Source organism: Trichoplax adhaerens, genomic scaffold (genome assembly GCF_000150275.1).
Source record: "Trichoplax adhaerens TRIADscaffold_10 genomic scaffold, whole genome shotgun sequence".
NCBI lineage: Eukaryota > Metazoa > Placozoa > Uniplacotomia > Trichoplacea > Trichoplacidae > Trichoplax > Trichoplax adhaerens.
In genome coordinates this window covers 814,730-837,618 of record NW_002060952.1, presented here as the reverse complement: position 1 = coordinate 837,618, position 22,889 = coordinate 814,730, and the positions used below count along the sequence as shown (strand labels likewise).

Here is a 22,889-nt window from a genome sequence, read left to right as displayed (position 1 = left end):
CCTCTTACAGTTAATGAAGCCAATCCATTTCCAGGCAAACTGTACTGTCGATGTATCGGTATACCACAGATCAGTAGTATGATCTTGTGTCCAGGATCACCATGGGGACATCCAACTGTTGTTTACTACTGAAAATAGAAACTATTTGCTGGTCATTTTACATAGTTTTACCTGGCTAGACCGCACCAGCAGGAAGAGGCAGCTTGGCAATTGATTGACTTCTGTCCGTCTGGTGGTCGGACCAAACCCTCTGCTGAACAGAGTGTACTGTACAGTACGCTACAGTATACTGGAAGATACTGTCATGTACTGTAGCTGTAGCAGGGATTTGGAAGCATTTTTCTTTTCTATTTTAGAAGTCTTATGGCTAAAATTGACTGAGCCATGGACTGCTAAATTACTTCGTCGTGCACTACTAAATCATTTAGTAGTCCATGACTGAGTACAGTCAATGAATGTATTATACAGTATTTGCATTTTGGGGCTAGTGTACTGTAAGCGTACTACAGTTTTGCCTAGAGCTGCTTGAGGCACGAGGCTGCGCAGTACTGTGTTATCAACATGGTCCTGTACAGTGCACAGTACCATGCTGTACAGTATGTACTGTTCTCATTGGACTGTAGATCTTAATACAAAGCCTGTGTAAGCTACGGTCTTGGCCAGAGATCGCGATAGACCAATACTGTAGACGTTGCTCGGCTTCAACGGTGGCACAAGCAAAACACGCCAGGTAAGCCATTAAGGCAAAGTGATGAGGAAGATCACTGAATTTCCAAATTATTGTACGTGAAATAAAAAGCTAAAGCGTAAGACTTGAACGAGAGTATATTTTGCAGGCTATAGAAATTTCAAACGCTTATTGACACGTCCGTATCCATTTCTGCTACGAATACCAAAGGTAATAGGAGTGGATGAGTAGGAAGGAAGGCTAGCTAATGATCGGTGCAGTAGTACAGTATTTGCTGCTTGTAATAGGTCTTCAATCCTTGCCTGTTTGTGAGATCGTAATGCCGGTCCACGAACACACATACAGTAAAATTAAACTAACCGTCATGGCAGTCACTTACTGTGTTGAATAGAACTTGTATGCAACTATGAATGTAAAATTATCGCAAGGTCCTGCAGCTCAAAGTAGTGCAGCTTGCATTGCTGTCTAGGAGGTTATAATGTTAATTGATTGATTCCTTACGCTCTAGCTGCTGTATTCAAATTTTATTATATCAGTGCTACAGCTGTTATCGACATCAAAATTCAAGCTAGAAACCGACTCTGATGGCGAATATACGAGTATTTTGGGCCCAGTTCTATCGAACTCTTTCTTCGGCGTCAAGGGTACCAGTTGTGACAGCAGATACGCTGCTAGTCAATAGCTGTAAGTTCTCCAATTGAAATCTTTTAGAATAATGCCTATGCATGGAAGTAACCTACATCATATCAAAATCTTACTGCGTATCTCAGTACCGCAATGACTTTATATTCTTACAGCTTGGCTACAAATTTTGAACAAAAATTTCTCACTACTGCATTGAATTAAACATCTTTGCAATAAACATACAACCATCATAAATTTTCGTCTTAACCATATTCTTTCTTTATCATCCTCAATAGACAATGTCATTGCAATTAACAAGCCTTATGGTATAGCAAGTCATGGTAATCGTATTAACTACAGCATGATTTCCTGTCGTTTGTAACACTGCCAAGAAACTAACATTGATGATAACAGAATGGTCTCAACTTCATGCTTGCTAACATCTAACGTTCTTCACGCATTTAGATAATCCTGGTATCGGATATAACTGTCATTCTATCTATAGAGAATTAAATCTCGATGATGATAGCCAACCAGTATACCTTTCTCATGTCTTGGATAGGTACGCATGCAAATTTTCTTATAGTTGTTATATTCATGTTTTGTATGGTCAGTAATATATATATATTTTAAGGAGTATCGTATCAGTTCTTCATACTAATGATTGCAATAGATTGGCTCATTCTATAACTTTTTATCATTAATATACTTAAATCCGATTCGATACTGTTAGTATTCACTAGATACAGTACATTTCAATAAGGTTAAATTAAACATGATAAAATTTCTTTTTCCCTCGACTGAATAGGAATTGTACCGGAATTCTTATTGGCTCGAAGTAAAAATTAGTTATAAAATTAAATTTTGTCGTATCCTTCCTTACTCTTAATTGACTTTCTAATATATACATCTATATATCTGCACATATTCAATAGAGACAAAGAAGTAAGCGAAAGAATTCAGAAATCCTTCATAAATGGTAAAATCTATCAGCGATATTGGTAACTATATATGATTTAAATTACTTTTGTATAGGCATTTTAAAGCCTTAAAAGTGACTATTTCGCGTTATCTACTTCATTATTACCTTCCAATTATTACTTCTAGTTCTACCTTTTAATTCTTATCTTTATTTCTTCAGGGCTATCACCGTGGGCATTCCCAAAGCAATAAAAGGTTTCACTGAATTACTAACTCAGTGTGATTTTAAATGCCCTTTTTCCATTTATAATACTACAAATTAGTATCTGAATTTCTAAATCGGAAAGTATACCCCAATTTCTCATCCGTTAGAAAATTATACTAAAAATAACATTTTTTACTGTTAGGAACTATCGATATACCAATAGTAGAAGATAAAACATTGAAAAGGGTTGGTTTCAATTTTATATAATGGTGTGCATTTAAATATCTGTGCCAGTAAAAGATTATGCAGTTATCATTAAATACTTCAACTGTTCAGTAATGATTTAAGGAAAAAAATAAGCGTACGCTTACCAAGACTGCTTAAGCAAATCAAACTTTGCTTCAATTATAGGTAAAACTAAAAATGCAAGATGAAGGTGCATCAAAGCAGGTTATTAACTGTATAGTTCGTTTGTTGTTTCACTTGTAGGGAATGAATACTAAGATATGTTATGATATGATGTTACGTAAGACTACATTATTATGTAATGAAGCTCTTGCTGATTCTTTAATATACCAATCTTACCTTTCTCTTAGGAAATAGCATACAAATATGGCGGTAGGGTCAGGCTTGCTTCTACAAACTATAAGGTCCTCTCTAAAAGTGAAATAGGCTGCGCACTGATAGAATTTGAAACTAAAACGTACTATAAAAAACAAATACGTGTGCATGCAGCAGATGCGCTTGGTTGCCCTGTATTAGGTGATCATCAATACTCTTCGAAAAAAATCGGTCATAATCAAGTAAGAGCTACTCGAAATTATTATTTCGTTTAATCTTTTCCTTTCAAATAGCTCCTGTTCATATTTTCTGCCATAGGTTGTCAGCCCTAAAATAGGTCAAGCCTTGAATTTAATTGGTGGAAATACTAACACTTTGAAAATGCATTTACATCTTAGAAAAGTAACTATTTCAAAATGGCCAGCAAGTGGTAAAGTTATAAATCTCGCTATAGTAGCATCTCCTTCATATGAATTTATGCAAACTCTTGAAATGCTTCAACTAAAGTCTCCAAAAATTAGCTAAAGTTCAATGTGTATTTCATGTCAATGTAATAACATTCATATTAACTATTTTCCAATGTTACCGCAGTTATTGTAATTACAATATGCTAGTAAATATTATTGAAATTTAACTGAATGAAAGCTTCAAATTATTGTGCGTATGAGTTTTATATAAGAATGCATGATACTGTAATAACTAATTATTTGATTAAATCGTAGGGAGTTATTGCTATAAATTTACTTGCATTGTTCTTTCGACCACATGACCTGTTGACTATCATGTGTACGTCAATCTCACATTTTATCCTTAACGCTATGAAATCAAAATTTTGAAGGATCGTCCACATTATGTGGTGCAATCTGATTATCATTTAGTAGCCTGAGGTTCCGCATTGAAAAATATAGTATAAGTGTATAGCCTATCGTAAAGCCAACTCCCCTGGGAAACCTAATGAAGCAATGGTTTCGATGGTGGTTCAATATTATTCTCTTTTACAAACATAGTAATTATTACCATCATCTGAATATAGACAATCTTGTCTATAGTCAGCGACCTCTCTCAGTTCTGAGATAATGAAATGATGAAACAATGTAAGATAGCTCTATCGTCATGAAATCGAAATCTTTATCTTGCATTAGTCATTGTTGATCCTGCAGTAGTTAATAAATTCTTTCAATAAATTTGGCAAAATTATCTTATCGATCAAAAAACATCAATAGGTCTCCACAGTTAGACTGAACAAATACTATATTGGACGAAATAAATATTCCTTGCAATTTACTTGAAGAATTGATAGTAACTTTGTATGACCTGTTCCTAATTTATAAATCATGGAAATCTACCGATAGGTTCCTTTGAAATTATTCATAAAAATACAGACCAATGCAATCCTTATATGATGAATGGTGTACGATCGAGCTTGAAATTAGTCAACAATATGTTGAGTGTATTGTCCGTGAATGAAATCTGATTAGTGACGTCTAACTTATGATCTTAAAATATTGAGATAATGTAAGTCAACATGAGATATCAACATAAATATTGGATTGTTGGAAGTTATAGCAAACAATATAAAAATAAGTGTTTACTTACTGTTAGTAGCTTTCACCAGGTTCATATTGACCATTTAAATAATGCATGATACTTTAACTAAGATGAAACGATAATTGTTTTTTTAGATTGTCTGATCGAATAATGTTGTTCTTAAATCATCAGGCGTTAAACTTTTCAAATTTATGAAAATAAATGCGTTAATGTAATTCAGCAGAATATCTAGTTGCTATCATCTACGATAACGATCCAATTACGACCTGATCTTATACCAAACTGCTTTCATTTATAACTATTAGAAGTTGAAATATACCAGGATACTCCGGAAACGTTTATATTTTGCATTTCCTAGCTCGTTCTTTAAGCCTAGTAATGTAATTAGAATCAGTTGTACTAGTGTAAGTAAAGTAATGTTATAAATTTCCCATCAAATTGTAAAATAAGATCTTAAATAGAACATAATGACAAGAATTAATTCTTAGAACTTACTCATTAGCAACTATGATAAATTTTATCGAATCACTGTATATTCAGATAAAAAATACATCAACAATTAACGTTATTGTTATATCTTATAACATCATTAAGATATTGTCATGGAAATAGGCTCTTATCGCTTTAAATATGATAATAATAATGTACGGCACTACTGTATCTTTGATTTTATTTAATTATTTGCAAGGACTTCAAACGTATGAGAATTACCGATCGAGATGATAACAAAATAATTCATCCATTCGAGCTACAAGACAAAAATTGACATTTTTAGCATTAGAAGCTCCTAAAATTCAAAAAGGTAAATTAAGAAACCCATCCGTATTTATATTCTGTTGCAGTAGAACAGTATAACAGCTATAATTCTGTCGTTCTCATAACTTTGCTATATATTGATACGCTACGCAATCAGTATTCACGCAAACAATGTAGTACCACATTAGTTTATAGTGATAGTGGGCAAAAATGGATGACTGAATTTCGTATCTATTCCAATAACAAATAGATTCTGATAATTAAGATAGTTCCAATTAGTAGAATTATGCATGAGGCTACCGGTAGAAAGTAGAAATATTTCAAATTCGTGGCAGTCAAGTAAAACTAACTAACGGAAAATTTAGATCAATTTTATTAAGCTACTGCATTTGACCGTAGACCATTCAAATACATTTACAAATGTGATCACAATAGCATTAACAAACAGTCATTTAGTAATTGTTCTATATCATGTACATATATAACATTCATAAAATCAAATGTTTTGATCTTGCCTAGCTTATTATAGCACTAAAAATTGAGATCAAATGAATTTAGAGCATCAACAGGCAATTGTGGCCGTTAGGTGTTCTAATCGGTACAATAACGCACTACGGGTGTTAACCCTAGTCAATAATCCGTTTAGTTTTAACCAATAAAATCACACTGCATACTGTGAACAACATAAAACTTAGACGTAATAAAAATTATTAAAAGCCATTTGTTTGAATACAATTTATAATCTATTTAATAAACTGACTAGTAATAATTACGCATCGCTGGCGACTGCTCTTCTATTAATAATTCAAGCTTTAGTTTGTTACCGTAACCAAGTATAAAAGTTCAAACAGTTAACTATCGTACTCAGTTCCTTTTACAAGTTGAGCAACTTAGAAATCAATTTCTATCCGTTTTTGTCACTATTTCCCTGTTAAATAGACGCTTTCCGCCTTTTCATTGTCTTCTTACGCTTTTAAGGTAGCAATCCTGATCATTTACCTCAATAAAGTACATTATACATCACTCTTAGTGATATCGCAGCGGCTATCGAATCAAGAGTGACCAAAACTGATTCTTCCAGCATTTATCGTTTGATAAGATTGGCAATCTTTTTGTACGCTATCAGACATTCAAATAACAGGCTTGTTAGTATTACAAGATATCTTTTATGCAGTTAATGATCATTTTTGTAATTGATGTATTGAAATATTATACTCGAAAATTATACTGCAGATGGCGAAACGCAGCACTTTATTTTGTTCCTATCGACACCAAGTGTTACGAAATTGGCAATCTACCGAAGCTGTTTTAACCAAAGAAAATTTTGTATATCCTATTCTTGTCCAGTAAGTTAACTGAAATCTTGATTATAACTATCTTAATGATAGTTTTTGCTCATATTTTCAGTATAGCACTTCTGTTGAAAATATATTAGGACTAATTGTTAACTCATTGATCCAAATATGACGCATTTATATTTGCTGTACTTGTGATATATCTTTTACTTTCAATTATTTAGTGACAAACCCGATGTTGAAGAACCATTAGAAGCTCTTCCTGCTTTAACACGGTAAAATGAGAGGAAAAACTTGAAGTCAAAGTTACAGATCATCTTATATTATTCGAATTTCTGTTGTGGTATCTAATTGCGATTAAAGAACCTCCGTATTTACATTCATCAAGCTACAACTTGTCTATTAATCTCAATATCAGATCAGAAGATCATTTTGTAGGATATCATCAACTCTATGTAATCTAACTTGTGCACCCATTTTCTATATAGTTATGGTTGTAATCGCCTAGAAGCTCATGTAGGACCCTTAGTTGATAAAGGTTTAACATCAGTGTTAATCTTCGGCGTTTTACAAAACCTATCCAAGGTAACTCCCACCTAGTTCAGCATCGTAATGCCCAAGCTTTATTTCTATCTTTAACATGTGCTTGATCGCGCACAAATTGTAACAGTTTTCCCTGCGCCAAGAAATCTAAGGGATATTATACAACCAAATAGCTATAATTTTGATCAGTCTTTTCGTTTGGAATGATACAGGATGTTCGTGGTTCAAATGCTGACTCGGAAAATGCCCCAGCAATGCAAGCTATTCGTAAACTACGAAGTGCCTTTCCTAATATTCTCATCATTGCGGACGTTTGCATTTGTAGTTATACAAGTACTGGACATTGTGGTAAGGCTGCACTACTCAAAATTGATTGTTTGACATTATTAAATCATGCAATCTTTGACATTCAGTAACATAAGTATCATTGTTGATTGTATAAATAAATTTGCGTTGTATACTAAACAATCGTCTGTAGTATGTTCATATTCTACGTTTATAAAGTCGTTTTAATTTGAATAGTATTTAATGCACTTTGCAGACTTATATTTACACATACTTTTATTGTATATATTTTTACGCATTATAACATGTAAGTTATCGGTTGTTAATACAGCCTAGCATTGTCGCCTATAATTGCCATAGCCACCCAGGGTTTATTTAAGTAAATCTAACTGATCAGTCATGTAATTGTCATTCAAAGACACGTATATGCGGGTGCAAACAGTTCACAAAAGAAGGAAATGTTATTATTTAGTTTCCTAGCCGCCCCATAGTCTGTAATCATGAATGAGTCTTAACGATGTGCTAGCTATTGATAGAAGGCATAATTCTGACAAGATATCTTAGTATAACGTAAACTATATCTTCAAATCACATTCATCAGACAATATATAATGATACAATAAAAATATCATGGGGTTTTATACTGTACAGCACAATGATTTTAGAAAGAGATTCCATGATTGATTAGTAGGAAATATACCAATTAGGTAAATTTTATCTATTTATTTATTCTTTTTCTTTGTAAGCAGTAGTGCACCTTATCTTTACCTACGGTGCAATACTATGATAAAACTTAATAGATTATTTTACATTATTCAGTTCGCTGTAATCAATACGTAATCAAGATGTGTAACGCTAGCGAGATTAATTAATTTAAATAGCTGTTAACGTTAATATAGGAGATCCTATATTAGTAGGGATATCTTATCTAAAATGATGATTATAATAGTATTGTCGACTAAAAGTACATGAACAATGTAATCAGTTGTTGTTATCTATACCGTATTTGGAAAGATAGACGATAATATAAGACACTATGGTGTTAGTAGAAGCTCCTACACCATTAATTAGGAAGCTGTAGTAACTTGTAAGATGGCAGGTGATGTTTACCAGTTGTATATAAAGTGAGGTCTTTCTGTTAATAGTTAGTTCTTATCCTCCGTTAACATTAGACTCCTAATAAATTAAATTGTAGTAAGGCTGTTACTATCTACTGACATTTTCTTTGGATTTAAATTTTATTAAAAGATGTCAAGTATCTTATCGTTTAATTTAATTAATGAGACCGTGAAGTATACGAAAAGGCTTTAGTTTAAATTAAGGCAGCAACAAGTTATTCGTTTATTGTTACGTTTTTCGCTCCGATATGACTTATTAATGAGGAAACAGTTATAAATTTAGCTATCTATCTTAATCAGTTTAGCAATCCCGAGTGAATTATAATATCATAATATTTTTATAAAATTATTAACTGTTTACCATTGTCAAAGATAAATCATACTGTCGTAGCTAGGATAGAAATTCTTAAACTGAAGGATTAATTTATACTCTCCAATATGAAACGTAATAGTTAGTCAATGCTCTCTCAGTAAAATACGGTTAGGTGGCTTTTTCACATTGATTTACCGCTTTGAAAGTTTATACAGGTTAAATATCTCATTTTATTACAGTAATCATGAAACAGAGTATATCTACGTGTTTCAACAAGTTACATTTACAAATGCTTCATACTCTGTATAATATTTAAATAACAGGGGCTATAATGATATCTTAATTGAAAGTCATTTTTAGAATGTATTAGCATATCATGCCAACTAGATTCGAATTAATATTTCAAAAGTATAAATTGTATAATCTTAGTGTATTCTTGGATCCCTAATAGTTTAGATTCCGATGTAATCGATTATACTATAAATTTCTGTTTTTTAAACAATCAGTAAAATAGCTTATAGTAAAATCATAATAAAATAATCTTATAGTATGTACATTGCCTATTCTTAATAATGATCAAAAGCATTGTGCAATTGTTAATAGTACATCTCTAATTCTGTTATAAACGCTTTTGCTGTAGGTATTTGCTGTGACAATGGCGATATCGACATAGATGCTTCAGTAAAAAGACTTGCTGAAATTTCTGTTAATTTTGCGAAAGCAGGTAGAAAACTGAGTGCATATCAATACGGAAATAAACACTCTATCGTTATTTCATCTAACCCGGAAATTTTAATCATCTCGTTGAGATATAATTTCGATCTTTCATGTTATCTATGATCGATTACAATGAATATAGTATATCACAGTATAGCGTAATTCTATAACAATGTGATACTATTTGTAAGTGCTGCAAAATATTCAAAATTCGATATACTAGGCGTTATAACGCTAAAGTAAAAGCATTTCTATCTTTTAACGTTGCATAACGTGCAAATTTTTCATAAAGTACCAATCAAAAGATAAAATGTACTATCATTATTAGGTTGCGATGTCATTGCTCCATCTTCCATGATGGATGGAAGAGTTGCTGCAATTAAATCAGCTTTGAAGGAGAACGGTTTTGGCAACAAGGTTTGCATAAATTGATTTGTTTATCCTACTACGATAGTTATGCCAGTAACGAGGTCATTAATCAAGAATCTACTCTAGTGAAACATAAATTTACTTCAATTATCTTTAAATTTAACGGCGACAACATAGAGGATATCGGTAAAAATGTAAGCTGTAATAGCATAATTTTAATTAATATTCGAAATATCTGATGATGATAACAACATATCAAGATTTTCTTATCTTAAACGTATCATCTTTCATTTAAGCAAAGTAAGCATCAACTTATTTCAATCTTGTAAATGAAGAGTGAAATTTATTTTTATAGATTCCTGTCCTTAGCTACTCCGCAAAATTTAGATCATTCTTTTATGGCCCCTTCCTGTAAATATCAAATGATTAACATCTAATTAAAAGAGAACAGTACCTGAATTATTAATGTCACATTTCTCATATTCAGTTTTATATCGTGTTAATGTAATATTAATATTCCCAGTAATAAATCTTGATAATTTATAACTTTGCCATTTCATAAAGTATCAATAAAGCTCTTAATGTAGCTTACATCTAGCTTTAATAATCTTCTACTATAGTAATGTGTTATTCAAACTCTAGGGAGGCAACTAAGAGTTGCTTACCAAAGCAGGACAAGAAAATGTATCACTTACCACCAGCTTCAAGTGGGATAGCACATCGTGCCTTGGTAGGTCATACAAATTCTTCTCCCAAGTATTATTTGCTCAATTGCGAATATAACCTTATATTTAATCGTCGCGATGATATCCCATAACTAAATTAGTTTCGCTTTAACTAGAAACGAGATATAGATGAAGGGGCAGATATGCTCATGGTGAAACCTAGCTTTGCCTACACAGATATTCTACGCGATGCCAAAACAATGGTAACTAATCGGATATTTGTCAATTGTTAAGGCAAAGATCTTCTTAATATAAGCATTTATATCTAGCAATGTACGTTACGATCTCAATATAATCAGTACATTAACATTAAATTTATGAATTACACATGCACGCATACAATCTTTTAATAATTTCGATCATTGTCCTAATTATACGGCAGTTTCCGGATATACCGCTAGCTGTGTATCAGGTAAGCAACTGCTAATACTATCTTATTATTTAAAATTTAAAAAGAAAGTGTATTACTCTAGTTAATCTATGGGGTATAATTAATGTCTTGTTATTTGAAATACATAAGGTCTCAGGTGAATACGCGATGCTATTAAAAGGTGCTGAAGAAGGCCTTTACAATTTAGATGATGGCGTTTTAGAAGTTATGACAGGCTTACGAAGAGCAGGTTGTTCTATCGTTACTTTAATGATTACTAATAAAGTTTAATTTATTTTAAAATAGTTAAGATATTTATAAAATATGAGGTCTAGTTACTATCTATTAAATTTATGATAACTTGATAACTGACATATAGGTGCCGATATTATCATTACCTATTTTGCTCCGTATGTATTGGATTGGCTTAGCGTCAAGAAATAATTTCAATCGAAGCCTTCCACAAATTATTTGTAATCTCATTAATCCTGAAGTTGTGCAACGTAACCATAATATAATTCGGAACTGAGGGTATTTGCCTTCGCACGCACCTAATTTTACAACGAAGACATGAATACACATAAGTGCTGATTTTACTCTATGATCTTAGCTTATGATACAACAGTAGCAAATTTAGTACAACTGATAGTAAGCAACGGTACTGCAAAGGGAATATCAGTCTTATTAAGTATAATATCTGAGTTGCCTTTCATTTTAATCTTCTATTCTGGTGTTATTTATAATAGTTAATTAATATGAACTAAAGATGCGTACGATATTATGAATTAAAAATAGATTAAATAGCATGAATAGAGACGATGTCTGTATTTCGAAAATTTTGATTTTATGACTACGCATATGATAATAATTATTTAATGAAATAAGTAGTAAATGTTTGATGTTAAGTTTTAGATTCAATGTTGTTATAGCATTTCATTTTGACTAATGCAATCGCTTTGACGTTTTTCATTTTTGATAACTGTAACGTAGTATATCGTAAAAATACCCAGTGACGACGTGAGATATACAGTAAACTTTCATCGGAGAGTAATAAAGTATAGTATGAAAAATTGCGCTTATTGTACTGATTGATTAAATTGGCCGTCTGATAAGGGAAGGAAATGCAATATCGAAAGCAGGTTACATAGCCAATTACTGCAGGCGTGTAAAATATTTGTTGGAAAAAATAGACATGCTTTACTGGAAGATGAGATTGTGTAAGGCAGAGTCGATAGTTATGGCAGATCAGAATATAAACTGTGATGAAATTTAAGTTGAATAGAACCGAGTAATCATCCAACTGAATACTAATAGTGCCCGTGATTTATTCACCTTGTAAGTTTTGCAGTGTATTATATGAAAATGCAGCACCAAATTAGCTTAAGATTACAATTTGGTCGTTGTAAGGCGAACTACCTTATTTATGTAATAATTTACAAGAAACTGTAGTTCTTGTTTTATTATTTTGAAGATACCTTGTAACGCATATTAATTGAGCAGTAAACAGGCCTTTATTTACTCATCTTTCAAGTTAATGTGTGCGATATTAACTAAATAGTCAGCAAGTGCTGATTTGATTTGATTTCATAATTATGCCGATACCCAATTGCATAGACTACTAAACTCCAATGCCTATTCTGATTTCGGATAACCTAAACTATCACATCATCTGTAGAAATGTGCTTCATAATTATGCCGATACCCAATTGCATAGATTACGAAACTCCAATACATAGACTACTAAACTCCAATGCCTATTCTGATTTTAGATAACCTAAACTATCACATCATCTGTAGAAATGTGCTTCATAATTATGCTGATATCCAATTGCATAGATTACGAAACTCCAATGCATAGACAACTTAACTCCAATGCCTATTCTGATTTCGGATAACCTAAACTATCACATCATCTGTAGAAATGTGCTTCATAATTATGTCGATACCCGATTTCATGGACTACTAAACTCCGATGCATAGACTACTAAACTCCAATGCCTATTCTGATTTCGGATAGCCTAAACTATCACATCATCTGTAGAAATGTGCTTCATAATTATGCCGATACCCAATTGCATAGACTACCAAAGTCCAATGGCTATTTTGATTTCGGATTGACCTTTCCGAATGGTGCAGATCCCTGGCCAATAAGTACAGTACTGTACAGTGTATAGTACATACTGTACAGTATAGTGTACTGTACAGTATAGTACAGTACTGTACAGTACAGTGTACAGTGTACAGTATGCATTACAGTATACTGTATTATCATACGAGAGACCTTAAGCCGGCTACGCTACTATACAGTACTGTACACTGTACAGTACTGGTTTAGCCCTGTCTTGAATAACAGCCCAATCAATCCAAATAAGGCACCTGGTAATCTCTGCCTTCGTTGACTAACTTATATTGCCCCCCAAAAAGGTGCAAAGGAGTATTCAAGGAAAGATTGCAATCGATCTGAATAAAGGATCATGATCAATCAAAGTGCCTTTTCCAAAATTGCTGGAATTTCCGGAGCTCTAGCTGTCGCGTTAGGAGCTTATGGTGCACACGGTACAGTATTATTGCCATGTAGGGTGAAACTAGTCTAGTGAATATTATGTCGGGATATCGTATTAAGAATAATCAAAGTGAATGATTGAAGAGTTGAATATTCAGCGATGTGTTGTGCTGTCCTAGACATCACTGCATTTCAACTGTAGTATTAGGTTTAGAATTGCACATCAACAAATAGCAACTGCAATAACATCCAACAGATCTGTAGTAGTTTCAGCTAATTAATCTTGTGTCACGTTAGAAATTTGCTCAATTTGAATAGCTTCAATGTTGAGTTAGACGATTACAAACCGAAGGGGTTGTAAAAGCCAAGCACTACAAAATCATTAATCTACCTAATCTATCATAGCAAACTCATGAGTTAAATATCAAGAATAAGAAATATAGAAATACTTCAACTTTATTCTCCATATTGATCTAAAATTTTGTATCCAACATTGAACATGAAACATATCGCTAAATTAATTTTTTTAAATTAGACTATGTACTGTACACTTTTGGTTTAATCCTCATTAAAAATAAAAAATGATTTGCTAAATCACTTGTCATGGGTACAAGTACTACTATGCGTATCTTGACATAACGATTACTATACTGTAATATGATTACTAAAAATATTAAAAAAGTGACTCGTAAATGAGTTTATCTGCTTATATGCCAGTAAATTGAGACCGACCTTTTAAAATAGACGTAGTACTTATCCGATGATTTTATTTAAGGGTTGAAATGTAAGCAGGAATACAAGGAAATATGGTCTAATGGTAATCGATATCATATGTTTCATTCAATCGCTCTGCTTGCACTTTCTCGAGCTAATGTAAACCGTGCTGATATGGCTGGAAGTTTGCTACTGGCTGGTATGGTAGTATTTAGTGGCAGTTGTTATATCGCCGCTTTGGCTGAAAAAAGATCTTATGGTCGATTGGCGCCTTTTGGTGGTACCATGATGATCATCGGTTGGGCTGTCATGGCTCTTTGAACATCTTTATCATTAAAGCATTTCATGGCCTCTTCTACGCGTGTAACAACATACAGCATAATGCTCTAGTGATTGATCTATCACTTATCCACTAGGATTAATTATTAACCAAAAAAATTGATATAGAAACAACTGTATAAGGCAATTGAAACCAAGCAAACATCTTGCTTCTTTGATCGAGATGACTGTTGCATTTTTACCGAAAAGTTATATACTTCGGTAGCTTACTTCAACTGCAAAAGGAGGTAATAAGTTCTTCCGCTTGCAATTTTTGTTTTATTCTTGAAAGAAATGAGTTTTCACTCAAAATATCCAAAACCTAATGAATCAATACGTCTACAAATTATAGCCATGATAGTACCGCAATGACAGCAAATGTATGGATTATTTTCACCTTTTAGATCAGATATACTAACTTTCGATAGCAATCTCTAAGACAGGTGGTAAAACGTAATTTCGCTTTCTTGTAAGTTGGAGCTGTATGTATTAACATTTGCACAATAAAGTATCCTTATCCTACCGACTGATAAAAATCTGGTAGATTCTTAATAAATATTTTCCCCATCTAAATTGAAGTCCTTAAGTAATACGCACTGAATCTTGAACTTAAGATGTTATAATAATTTTGAATTTAGCCCCAAAGTATCAGGATTGCAAATTTACAATAACCAGCACGAATTCACTGACAACTTATAAACGATTATTAAAGATCTTCCTTTAATTGATGTTACGTCTGTTGAAATTCTTAAATAAATATATAAATTAATTAATGGCGTATTTGCAGTTAGGAAATGATATCTACGTTACTGCATAGTCTCGTTTAATTAGTTAGTGAACTCAGTAGCTTGCATGGGCTTATGCTTGTATATACTGTACATTATACTATAGTCATAGACACTGAAGTTATTAATTGATCTAATAGATACTCATCGATGTCGTCTACAAAAAACAACATCAACTGGCTCACTTTACATGATATTATATTGCGTAATGGATTAATCAAAGCCGAAGTTAAATAAATTACTGTTTGCAATGCAGCTCGATAATCTACTGCTATTTATAAATTCTTCTATTATAAGCCATTTCCATAGTTGTATCAAAATATAACGAATGTTACGATGCATTGAATAACAAATTTGTCAACACACAGCAAAATTTATCATGGAAATATTCTAACATAAGTAATGGATGGCCTCAAATATACAGTAGAATAAACAAGAATTAAAGTCAAGTTATGTACAAAATCATTGATTTCTTTGCTAATTTTTCATATTAATGAATAGGACACAAGAATTCGTAATCAATAGCTGAAATAAAATTTAGATGGAATTCTTTACATCGAAATAGTAACATCATTTCCTCTTTTTTCGTGACTTTCGGGCATGGCTAGGGTTGCTAGCTGAAGTCGCGGAGCACCCAGCAGCACCTACACTTATATTTCCATCCTGAATATCCTATAAGGGAATTAAATTTTTTTAATTTTTGCTATGAGGCTCAGTTCAAAAGTTGCAAATGAAATAGTGACGACATTGCGGGTTATAAACATACTTTCTGCGCTTCTGCTGGTGATTGCGATACCTTCTTCTGCGCATCAAGATAGAACATTACATCCCGTAACTGATCTTGCAAATCGTTTATTTTCTAATAAAACACAGGGACTAATTTCACTTACTAGTCAACGCTTCGCGGTATCATTAAAATTTTTATTAGATATATATATACATATATTAAAATCAAATTTTTTAGAAATACGAGACCTGAAGATGCTCTTTTTCTTTTTTTTTCCAGTTCTCATCGCTAGACTGCAAGCGTTCCATTAACTGTGCTTGATTATCCCGCATACATTTATTCATCTAAGATGTGGAAAGTAAACTTCTTGCGTGGGTGCCTTCATAGATATGACTAAAGACTAAAGTAGCGTAAATTGTTAGTAGTACAAACCTCCTTCTCTTCATCCAGTTCTTTGGCAAGTTTCTTTAATTTGTTTCCTATCTGAATAACATCATAGGTATTACACGTAGTTACGAAATATGCAAAGTACTATTACAGTAATATTCTCTTATTTACTGTAACAGAATTTACCGAAAGTGATTTATTTTCTAGATTCTGACGCTGTTGAACAGTACTAGTGTGCTCTTGCTGCAAAACAGACATAGATTTCTTCAGCAGTTGCACCTCCTCTTCACGAAGACTTAACTAAGTGAAATGATATGATATGAAATAAACATCAGCTAGCGTTGTTATTAGTTTACAAGAAATAAAAATGCAAAGTAATCCTGCGAGAACTATAGGATTTTAATACCTTTTTAGCCGTTTCTCCTTCTAGAGATAAAATCTTAGACTCATAGTATCGACGCTGAGATTCTAATTGCTGCGTAAGTAAGTACGTAAACTACCAAAAGAAGCAGCCAATACGAAGGTTAAAGGTTTGCAAAGGTAAATGTATCGACACTACTACAGCAGCACTATTTACCTCTAATGCCAAAGAATCTCTTTTATCTTCATCATCGGCCTAATACAGTAGTAAATCAATAAAGGCATCATATCTTATTAATGCATCAGATTGTAATTTAAAGCCCGCAAATTATTACGGTAATTCCATTAAGCAGTTCATTTATGGGTAGTAATGTATCCAACATACAAACACATCATTATTAGAAATAGCAACTGGCTTGCCATCACTTTTATTTTGGACCAGTCTGTGAACATAATTATCACCGGTGTAGTCCCAAACTCTATTGTTATCTAATTTCATAGCATAAGCATGCTCAGTTGACTGAAAATGGCTGAAAATAGAAATGAGTGCGATTAATTTTGGATCGATTCCATCACTACGATGTAATTGCAGTCGTCTTACAGGCCATAGTGAAATTTAAGTAAAGAAACTACTTTAGTTTAATCCACTCTGATAGCTAATGCCATATTACCTATAAGCATGGCCTGCAGAGTATCGCCCACAACCAATATTACCACATATCATGCATATCCATAAGTCCTATGAACGCAAATTATATAATTACCATTAGTTGTATAAACGTAAAACAAACCACTACGTTGAATTTTCTTGACACTTTCAGAAACAGTTAAGAAAAATTAAATTGCACCTTAGGCGTACTGGATAATACACTACGTTTAAAATTACTTTAGACTAACGTTTTGGTCATCACATTCAAAACAAATACTCTCAGTTTCAACTTCAGGTGATTGGCAATAGCGACATACAGGACAGCTGCAACAATATAATACAAATTTTATTTTACATCAATGTCAAGATAATCACTTTTTAAATTTCCAAGTCTGCATGCACATGACTAACCTGGAGTCACCCCACTGTGTGAGGCAGTTGATGTGAAAGGTATGATTGCACAAGATGGTCAGAATGCCTTCCACAGATTCATCCTGGCATATTTCGAATCCGAAAGTGTAAGTTAACCGAGAGAATACAGATGAAATACTGATTAACTGTAAAATTTTATGAGCACCATTCTCTCCAGACAAACAGGACAATTTGGTAGCTCTGTTAATCCAGGTATTGGAAAGCTAGCACCCTATTACGATTACAACCAATCAAATTATTAGCATAATAGCATAATCCTTACAAGATACCAATGTTGATATAGAACTTTGCAATCACAACACCTCTGTAGAAGTCATAGTTTCCACCAACGATACGTATACCAGATGACAAATCTATTGAATGAAGTATTAATTTTAGTGTACACAACATAATCAAACATTACTAAATTCAATATGTAGCTATGCGTATTTATTCCATAAACAATCTCCTAATCCATGATACATAGTATTACGCCTCGCATAGGCTTATATACCTTATCTTCTAAAGAATGATAGGTACGTCCATTATAAAGCTTAAAAAATTCATCAGAACAAGTCTACAACATGATACCAATAATTTTTCATGTTAGCTAACTGTCAAATATTACAGTAAAAAGCTATCAAATGAAACTTGTAACCTGATCTTTAAATTTTATCAACACCATATATTCGTTTGGGGTAGAGTCTCTAATAATTTTGATATGTTCGATATTTGGACTAAGTTTTTAATTCAATGAAAATGATCCAGGTTAGAATTTAATGTAAGCTAGTTGTGCAGTTGACACCAAAATAAATTGATGTTGAATATCCATAAAGTAGTACCATACACACAAAGCCATACTTTTGCACGTCAATGAAGCAGTGCGATCTTACAAGTTTCGGAAATAATGATTTTACAGCAATTTAAGACACAAACCTATACGGAGCTGCAAATTGTATCAAATCATTGCACGACATTGTAGCTGGTACTGCAAGCATACATAACATTTCACTTCGTAAGACATTCTCTTCTAAAGAAGTCATCTGACTAATTGATGGGAATAAAAGAGCAGCTATAGTTAATGGCAAGGATAATACCAATATATTTCAAATTTACACAAGTACAAGCCTAATTCTTATTCGATAGAGACTTACTTCTCTTTGAATAGATGGATGATACCTTCCGTTACCTCAACATTTGGATTGCCAGATAAGAAAGGTAAATCTGAATTTAGCCCAGCTGCATCATTTGCATTGGTAACCTTTGTACTAGTCGTAGCCACTGAAGGACCACGTAAAGGGTAATAATAATAGTAAATTAAGTGCTAAAATACCACATAACGCTTAAAGTTTTAGTGTTTTTGCAGCGAACTTTCAATTAATCCAACTGCAATGTGGTAGATGTAAACAATAGCGAGAATGTAAATTTACAGTTGGAGATCAGCGAGGTATGTATCAGTTGAGACTTTTTAACTACGAGATCTGATTAAGTAGTTCCAATCTACGTCTTTAGAATGGCTTCTCAAATGTTTCTAGAGCACTTGAACGATCTTCGACTGCCAAACAATTTACGTATAGAGTAGTAGGACAATGCTACCAGGTTTAACTCAAAAGCCGCTAAAGATATTACTCGTATAGTGAGTGACTGTATTAGTCTATCATTGCGATTTCAAGCATAACTTGGCTTTCCAGTCCGCCTTTACTTGTTTACAGTACTTTATAGCTATAGCCGTCGTAGATAATACCCTTGACTACCGCTATGGTATTGCAGATTCTATTGCATTAGCAATGACTATTTAAAAGTTTGGGACGATACAATTTAGGCGAAATAAAATAAAGAATTTCTAAAGTTAACGCCTCTACCTCCAGCATGATCTTTGCTTGTAATGGTTTCAATTTGTAATTGTCTTGCTTCTCGTTTACCAAGATGGACAGCCATACTTCTCTTATTTTTTTGTATATTTCGAGCATCAGCAGATGCATTGTCCGGCTTGTTCATAATCTCTGCGGCTAAATGTTTGCTTTTTTCACGAGCTGATAGACTACGATCTCTGCTGTCGTTATTGCTCGCGTTATGATTTCTACTGCAACTTTCTTGTAATATCCGCGTAGGACCTAATCCGTAATATAATCCATATACCTTCACTTACATACAGCATCGTACATTGAATGAATGATATGACCTAATAACCTTATCAAGCCTACAGTAGTATTGTTCAACTAAAGCAACTATCAAGTTCAAAATTTTGGTCTATCTGATGAAATTTTACAAATGGAGTTTGTGCCTATCTATCACCAAAAGCGCTAACCCAATAGGCAATTTCATCGCCGAAGGATAACAACATTAAGCTATGATTGATTCTCTCCTCAATACACAGTCCAAAAAACTATTGTAACATTGATTTATTAGCAGAATTAAGATCTATAACCTGTATACGATAAATCTGAAGGAATTAAGTGGCCGTCTTCTAATTCAAATCGAAGGCAAATTAATGAAATCATAATTTAATGTCCCAGCCAATCCTTTCGCATTGGCCAAGATCGGAGACCTTCAAGACGCTTAGCGTAGTAAGCTGAAATAGCGCAAAATAACACTGTGTTGAGTCGACTCGTCAGGGTCGTATACGTAATATAGTGTATGATGAGTAGCAGTCTGGCTATACTGTGTACTAGTCTAATTTACGCTTTGCTGGCGTCTCTGACGCCAGATGACGTAGTGATGTTTTGGTATGATACTGCGTGTACTGTACATTGTACAGTGTACAGTCACAATCAAGGAGCCTACAGTACAGTACACTGTACTATAACTCTGTGGTTTATTTCGTTTTCAGACGGACAAGATCGGACTGTATTTTCTTTTCTGATATTTAAAATGAACAATTCTGACTACTGTAAAACTAACGTACAATTACAGTCTTTTAATCTGACATCAACTCTACACTAAGGGTCCGTAATAAATGCTATTTCTCACTCGGAAATCGGACTCAAAAATGCTTCTTTTCCAAAAAACTGATCCGACCCTGAACGACAAAATGGAACTTGATCTACGATACACTGGGTACAGTACTGTATGAAACTTGATGATACTGCAAACAATTAATTAATTAACTAGTACAAACTCGTGTCGCTTTGCTGACGGTTTACGATAATGTAGCCATTTGTTAATAATTAACAGATAGCATTACCATTCGACATTATATACATCCCGGTAATAGCCAGGCACTACTATATTCACAGCTATGCTTATAAAATGCTACTTTTCAATAATGCATTAACGGATGAAATGCTATGAAATGCTATATTAAGATTAGTTGATGGTCCAAAGTACATTATGATAACTAATGTACGGCGATCGACATACTGTACAGTACCAAGTTAAGGTTTGCAGGTACTGTAAGATATCTACAGTACTGTACTGTACAGTGCGGTACAATGTCCTTAGTACTGTGATCAATTCTATACCAATTATTATAATGTGTCTAAGGATCGCTTGCGCATGCAAGCAAAGCTTGCTCTGTCGATAACAACCGTTAGAAGAAAATGTAACAATCAAAATGGCTGTGTAGAAAACTCTATAAAGATTTTATGTTTATTCAATTTCCATCAGAATATTACATCAAATCAAAATTGAAAGGTCCAGTGGCCACCTTTAGCGATATAATGAATACTATTTTAAAAATCAGTACTCTGCAGAAATAACTACCTTAAAGCTATTCGTTTTACATGAAGAAATCTGGAGGTAAAAAGTACTGTAAGAATCTTATACTGACCTATTGAAATGAACCCATAATCAGAGTCATCGAACAGTAGTATAAATACCCCGCGCGCTGCTTGTTTATAACGTACTGTACAGTACAGTACTGTACAGTAGGTGGTTGGATGAGTACGGTATACTGTACTGTACAGTGTACACTGTACACTGTACTGCATTAGAATGGACTAATGCGCATGACAGAATCAGCAAAGCTCAATATCTAGCTGAATCTTTCCATGAAATGATGATGGGATTCAACATGGAAGTTCCCAATTGAAATTGCGTCATGTTAATCTGAAATCAATCCAAGGAGCAAGTTCAATTTATATCGTGTAGGTGATAATCGACAACATCGTACAGTACTTACCAACACAACAACCTACGACTGCAATACGACGGTGGTAGGACTCGTACTTCTGCATAAAGGCTTTCTAATTTGCAAAAGACTTGTCTTACAGCAACTTATCCACCTGTATAGAATTTGTCTCATACAGATATTTTTTATAATTTTCACACTTTTAGTGATCGATATTCCAGACTCTTTTAAAGAACTATGTACTGTATGGACAGTATGGCAATACACGTAGTCGTGATTAAAAATCAATTACGTAATGGGGGAAAATTTCTTCAATTTCTATGCGGAGTAGAATGAGCTAGATTTCAGAATATATATATACAGTATACATATATGTACAGTATAATACAATCGAGTAAATAAGTAAAAGATGCAGAAATATTGCTATACAGTACAGTACATACAGTAGCTAAGTGAGGCACTACGCTCTTTGCATTATTTTACTCATTTTGCGCAGAGAAGAGCTGGTAAGTAATTACGTTAGCAATACTGTACTGTACTTTCAGTCTCCAACTTTTGATAATGTTATAGCAAAGCGATGTTAAAATTGGCGTCCTAAAACAGAATCAGGGTAAAAATAAATACAGTACAACACATGTCCTTGCGCATATATAAATGCTTGACTACACTGTATGCATATTTGAAACTTCAATACAATACGCGTATATGGTTCATATGCACTATAAATTAACAGGCTTGTTTTTATTATTCATTTATGGTGCATTTACTCAGATTTTATTATTACACAGTTTATGAATTTGAGATAACCAACGGTAAAATTCACTACAGTTAACTGCTAAAACAATGCGATAAGCCTTAGTTATTATTGAAATTCTTCCGTTTTGTACTTCTTAAAATTAGAAACTCTATACGAGTATGTAAAACACTC

General features: G+C 33.2%; 4 protein-coding genes across 4 annotated transcripts; 3 read left to right on the top strand and 1 right to left on the bottom strand.

Annotated features, from left to right (window-relative positions):
• Positions 1-1,272: 1,272 nt before the first annotated feature.
• On the top strand, positions 1,273-3,628 carry TRIADDRAFT_64176 (expressed hypothetical protein; the record flags this gene model as incomplete). The annotated part of the gene is made up of 9 exons (XM_002115349.1): positions 1,273-1,372; positions 1,609-1,653; positions 1,778-1,874; positions 2,121-2,150; positions 2,454-2,488; positions 2,641-2,684; positions 2,850-2,888; positions 3,035-3,241; positions 3,318-3,628. The coding sequence occupies 9 exons, from the start codon at positions 1,273-1,275 to the stop codon at positions 3,522-3,524; spliced, it is 804 nt and encodes a 267-aa protein (XP_002115385.1). The 3' UTR covers positions 3,525-3,628.
• Positions 3,629-6,536: 2,908 nt separating this feature from the next.
• Positions 6,537-11,482, top strand: TRIADDRAFT_50678 (uncharacterized protein; the record flags this gene model as incomplete). The annotated part of the gene is made up of 12 exons (XM_002115348.1): positions 6,537-6,649; positions 6,823-6,873; positions 7,087-7,183; positions 7,354-7,489; positions 9,498-9,581; positions 9,903-9,991; positions 10,299-10,354; positions 10,586-10,673; positions 10,785-10,871; positions 11,051-11,080; positions 11,189-11,288; positions 11,418-11,482. The coding sequence occupies 12 exons, from the start codon at positions 6,537-6,539 to the stop codon at positions 11,480-11,482; spliced, it is 996 nt and encodes a 331-aa protein (XP_002115384.1).
• Positions 11,483-13,536: 2,054 nt separating this feature from the next.
• TRIADDRAFT_8347 (uncharacterized protein) lies at positions 13,537-14,567 on the top strand (the record flags this gene model as incomplete). The annotated part of the gene is made up of 2 exons (XM_002115347.1): positions 13,537-13,594; positions 14,317-14,567. Coding segments are annotated over 2 exons (309 nt in total), but the record flags the coding sequence as incomplete, so codon positions are not given.
• Positions 14,568-15,928: 1,361 nt separating this feature from the next.
• TRIADDRAFT_29001 (uncharacterized protein) lies at positions 15,929-19,126 on the bottom strand (the record flags this gene model as incomplete). The annotated part of the gene is made up of 17 exons (XM_002115220.1): positions 15,929-16,030; positions 16,125-16,217; positions 16,334-16,429; positions 16,518-16,568; positions 16,659-16,772; positions 16,879-16,968; positions 17,050-17,088; positions 17,224-17,362; positions 17,504-17,571; positions 17,730-17,805; positions 17,893-17,975; positions 18,059-18,124; positions 18,216-18,266; positions 18,407-18,469; positions 18,551-18,629; positions 18,829-18,939; positions 19,047-19,126. Coding segments are annotated over 17 exons (1,401 nt in total), but the record flags the coding sequence as incomplete, so codon positions are not given.
• Positions 19,127-22,889: the final 3,763 nt, after the last annotated feature.